Here is a 4,993-nt window from a genome sequence, read left to right as displayed (position 1 = left end):
TTGAATCCGTATACAAGCGAAGCGAGCAAGAGGTAAGATACGTGTTTAATCTTTTGTTAAAACCGCAATTCCTTACTATATTTAATTTATCGACCAGAGCTTTTATGTTACAAGGTTTTTTCCTGACGAGCCAATATAGTATTATACTTTGTATTGATTTAACCAAGTGTTTTTCTTTTTTCTTATTTGTTCTTCTTCTTCTTCCAGCGTCCAAATAGGCATATTGCCTGTTCTTCATCGCAACTCGCTTTTTGTAGGTATATCGTCCGCCCATCGTTTTCGTGGTCTTTCTGGGCTTCGTTTTCCTAGTAGTGATCTATCCCTAGCGATCTTCACAATTCGGTCCTCTGTCATTCGGGTTACGTGATCGTTTCACTGAATTTTTCTCCCCAATATCCAATCATTGATGTTGTCGATTTAGCATGTTCTTCTGAGGGCTTCACTCTTTGTCTATCCCATAGAGATTTTCCGGTTATTCTCCGGATTATTTTCATTTCTGCTGCCTCCATCATCTGGCGGGTTTTAGATGTCTCGGGTCTTGTTTCCACCGCATATGTTAGTATGGGTCTTATAGTGGCCTTGTAAATACGGCTTTTTGTGTCTATTCTGAGATGTTTGTTGCGGAATATGGTGTCATTGAGTTGTGCCGCAGCTCTTGTTGCCTTAACCACTTGTGTTCTTACTTCCGTTTCTATTTCACCAAAGCTGGAAATTTCTATGCCTAAGTAGTCAAACTTCATCACTTGTTGTATAATGCTCCCATCAACCACCAATTACATCTAAGGGGTATCTTGGATGTGGTCATGCACTTAGTTTTGGATGTAGATATTAACATCCCAAGAGATTGAGCTATTGTGTTGAACTCATGTAGAAGTCTCTGCAGATCGTCTTCATTTTCCGCTATTAAAACTGCGTCGTCTGCATGCATATGATTTTCAGTTCTTTATCTCCCATCCTATAACCTCTCTGTTTACAGACTTTTTTTATAATTTCATCCATGATATATTGAATAGTAGCGGGCTCAGTGAGTCTCCCTGTCTAATGCCTCTTCCCAGTGTTATGGGTTCTGTTAGTTCGTTATCTATCTTTGCCTGTATGTTGTTGTTCTGGTATATATCTTCTATTGTTTTTATGATGTTGTTTTGTATTCTGTTATAGAGGAGATGAACGACATCAGTTAGTCGTATCATATCGAATGCTTTTTTTAGGTCTACTTGACAACTTCGCCTACATGATCGTGAGGGTCATGATGCCGGTCCCAAGCCCGGATAAAGGAGGAGGGTTGTTAGGTTAGGTTTGCTACCTGCCTGACGTAAAATAAAGCACAAGTCGAAGAAACCAAAACGCGCCTTCTTATTTGTTGTTTTATTTTATTAATTTTTTTAATAATTGTATTTTATTTAAATTGTATTTAATATCTTTATTTTATTAAAGTTTGTATTGAAGTTATATTTTATTTTATTTACAAATGTAGAGTATATATTGGCATTTGGGAAAATTGTAGTATTGCTTATTAAATACAATGAAGATAAAGAAGTTGTTGTGTGGCTTCAGTTTTGAGATTTACTAAAGATTGGCCAGAAAATTGTACAGAAAGTTGCTGGACACGTTGCAATTCAAATTAATAAAACAATAGGGCCGATCGGACTTTGATCTTTAACTATTTTCTTTAGCAACAATACAAAAATTAATATTAAGCGTTCACATTTAACTATAGTTTAAATTAAATTATTTGTTATTATTTATTCTTGAAAATTTATTTATTTTATTTAAATTATTTTAATTTTTTTAATTTTAAAGTTATTATTAAACTATAATCTCTTGCTGTTTATTTATTGAGAAGGATCAGTACACATTTGAATTTCTGTTTAAGTTTTCAATATGCCTAAAACTAATGCAGAGAAATGTGGAGGTTATTGTTTTTCTAGGAAAAGAGAATAAGGAAAATAAGTAAAATAATGAGGAAAATAAGGAAATTAATGAGGAAAATAATTAAAACCTAATGCACGCTAATGCAAAACGTTTTAGTTTTCATTAGTTGCGAAGAAAAATGATTCAAAAATGATATGAATTGCTTGCGAATGAAATTTTATGTACTCCGTCAACTTCTAATGTACTTTGCGAACCATCTGCTAAGCCTGTGATTACCGGTACAAATTTTAATAATTTTAATGTCCGAGCAATACCTAATATTATTGCTAATTATTTATTTCTTTTTGTTTGGTCTTTATGTTTTTAGTTATTTGAAGTTATTTAAAGTTATTTGAAGTTATTTACATTTATTTTACATTTATTTTTTAGGAAAACCAATTGTCTGCGAATGGAAGTTTAAATACCCCATTGATTTCAAATTTTCAAGTGACTTCTGAACCTATGATTACTAGTACAAATTTATACAATTTAAAATTCGCATCAATTACTAATACTACTGCTAATTATTATTTTAGAACTTATACTTCTTTTGGTACGTTTTGGAATTTGGTCTGTATTTTTTACATTTGCTTCTTTAAGATGCATCGTTGTCTACTGCAAAAGATGACTATCAAAACTGTATTACTGTGCAAACTGATGTGCATATAAAAAATTCTTTCTTTCCGTGTCATCAACGTATAACATCAAAAAACATTACATCAACAAACATGGAGCAAATTTCACGATCTCAAACACGAAATAATCAATATTTAGTTGACGCTTCGATTATACTGTTTATCTAATTAAAACATTGTACCGAATAAAGAACGCAATTCGTTAAACCAAGACACAATCATAGACTAGGAATTACCTCAATCAGATTTACCCTCTATATATTCTAACTCTTCAGACCAGTTAGTAACTAATCATTAAACTGGCAAGCAAATTGATATGGATTTAGATCCTTCTTTACCATATAGCAATTATTATCAATTTAAACGAGCTCATAAGGAATTTAAAATAACATTCTTGTACAATTCATTTGGACATACATGCACAGTTTGTTACAGATTGTTGTTTAAAAGGATTTAAAGAGCAATTATTGAACTTAAAACTAGCTTTTAATACATGCTTACTAGCATAATACAAAAAGAATATTCCTTTAATATAAACATATAACCCGTTTCAAATATCCAGATGTACCTCAGCATCTACCACATTTAGATTTAGTTTCTGAAAGATTAATTTCCCCTCGTAATCCTTTTATGCAGAACAGACGTCGAGACATGTAAATGCCAATACGGCATTTATGGTCAAGTAATTTATGTGCGTGTTTCAGTTAATAAAATGGTAAAATCTCTTCCAAGAAATATTGATGAGGATTATTGTGTAAATGTACATATTAAACGTAAGAAAATTCACCGATCTAGTTACTTACATGGCATTGTTAACAAGCGTACAATTATAGCTTGTTTACAATTTTTAATACTGTCTCCGTTGTATAGAATGTACGATATTAAAATTGATGATTCATTTTTTATTGATAATCAAATTCACGACAAAGTTGAACAAAATGAAGTTAGCGAACACATTCCTGTAGAAGAAAGTCTTACGGCGCAAACCGACATTAATGTGGGATGAAAAACAATATTTACGTATTGAATCTGGTGAAGAATATTTACCTCAAACTTTATAATTTGATGAACATGTAGAAGAATTTTCTTTTCCTGCAATTTTCCTTGGTCAGTTTCTTAATTATAGAGATTGCGTTTAAGTAACAATATACTTCGAGCTGGAATTAAAAGGCTTAGAGTTTCTTTCAGACGTCAACCTTGTGAAAAATTGCATAAACAATTCAATCCGTTTATATTTAATATTTTTAAATCTAATACAGATATCCAGTTTATCACTGAAGAATATTCATGTGCCAATTACGTTGCAGAGTATGTAACTAAAACTAACCGTGGTATTAGCAACCTTAAACGTTAGATTATTAAAGTTATGAATGAAAATCCTGATTTTGACATTGTGGAAATAACCAGAAAATTAGGCGTGAATATGCTAAACAGTGTAGAGATAACTAGTCAAGAGCCTGCTTGGTATTCACTGCGGGAGCTAATGTAAAAAGTTCTATTATAGTTGCCACCATTCCAACTATGTTACCAATGATCGTCAAAGAATAAAAAAACACATAAACAATTAGATGCGATAGGTATTTGAGAAGATTCTACAAATTTGGAGAGAAAAGTGTTTTGATAAATATGAACACCGAAACCATTATTTGGAAAATGTAACACTTGCTCAATTTGTTTCTAAATATAACATCAAAACTAACAGTACTTACACGAAAAGAAAAGTTTTACGTATTATTCGTTATCAAAATTATGATATGGGACAAGATTTAATAATTGTAAACATTTGTAAAAAAAAAATAATTGTGAAAAAATATTAAAGTTCCTGCGAATGACGCTTTTTTTGCTAAAATTTAGACATTTTTAGATAAAAAAAACAACTGGAGTGTGTATTTATGTACGCACGTATGAAATTAAACTTCTTTGGCATACCAAAGCGAATAAACCTCAATAACCTCAAATAACTTCCAAAAATACCTTAATAAAAAAAACTGGTGTGTGTACATACGTACGCATGTAAGAAGTTATACTTCTTAGCGTAACAAAATGAATATAGCATCATTAACTTTAAAAAACCTTTAAAAAATAAGTAATATTATTTATTTAGACATGAGGAAGAAGAAGTGTTTAATTAAAATAAGAAAAAAGAAATAAAAACTTGGTAGAGCAAATACAACAAGGTTTAATACATTATTTGCTCGTCGGGAAAAGCCTTGTAGCATAAAAACCCTGGATGATAATTTAATAATTTAAATAACTTCAATATTACTATTTATATACGTACAACTTATACATATGGAAATTTAATTAATTTACGTTTATTAGTTTATCTGTTTATTATTCTATGGCCATTGTGAGTTGCAAGAGGGTAATGGTAGCTAAAATATGATACAAATAGTCTAGTTGAAACGTTATCTAAATATCGTGTAAATACAGCATCATTGTAGTAC

General features: G+C 30.9%; 1 protein-coding gene across 1 annotated transcript; it reads right to left on the bottom strand.

Annotated features, from left to right (window-relative positions):
* Positions 1-359: 359 nt before the first annotated feature.
* On the bottom strand, positions 360-928 carry LOC122520182. The gene is made up of 2 exons (XM_043640206.1): positions 778-928; positions 360-721 (listed from the first exon to the last, which is right to left on the bottom strand). The coding sequence occupies exons 1-2, from the start codon at positions 926-928 to the stop codon at positions 360-362; spliced, it is 513 nt and encodes a 170-aa protein (XP_043496141.1).
* Positions 929-4,993: the final 4,065 nt, after the last annotated feature.

Source organism: Polistes fuscatus, unplaced genomic scaffold, assembly GCF_010416935.1.
Source record: "Polistes fuscatus isolate 324 unplaced genomic scaffold, CU_Pfus_HIC Scaffold1, whole genome shotgun sequence".
Taxonomy (NCBI): Eukaryota; Metazoa; Arthropoda; class Insecta; order Hymenoptera; family Vespidae; genus Polistes; species Polistes fuscatus.
Note: the sequence above shows the minus strand (reverse complement) of the source record. Positions and strands in the feature narration are given on the sequence as shown.

Coding starts and splice junctions, on each gene's coding strand:
- LOC122520182 (XM_043640206.1), bottom strand. CDS start 928: ATGCATGCAGACGACGCAGTTTTAATAGCGGAAAATGAAGACGATCTG. Junction 722..777: donor ATCCAAGATACCCCTTAGAT/GTAATTGGTGGT, acceptor TTGACTACTTAG/GCATAGAAATTTCCAGCTTT.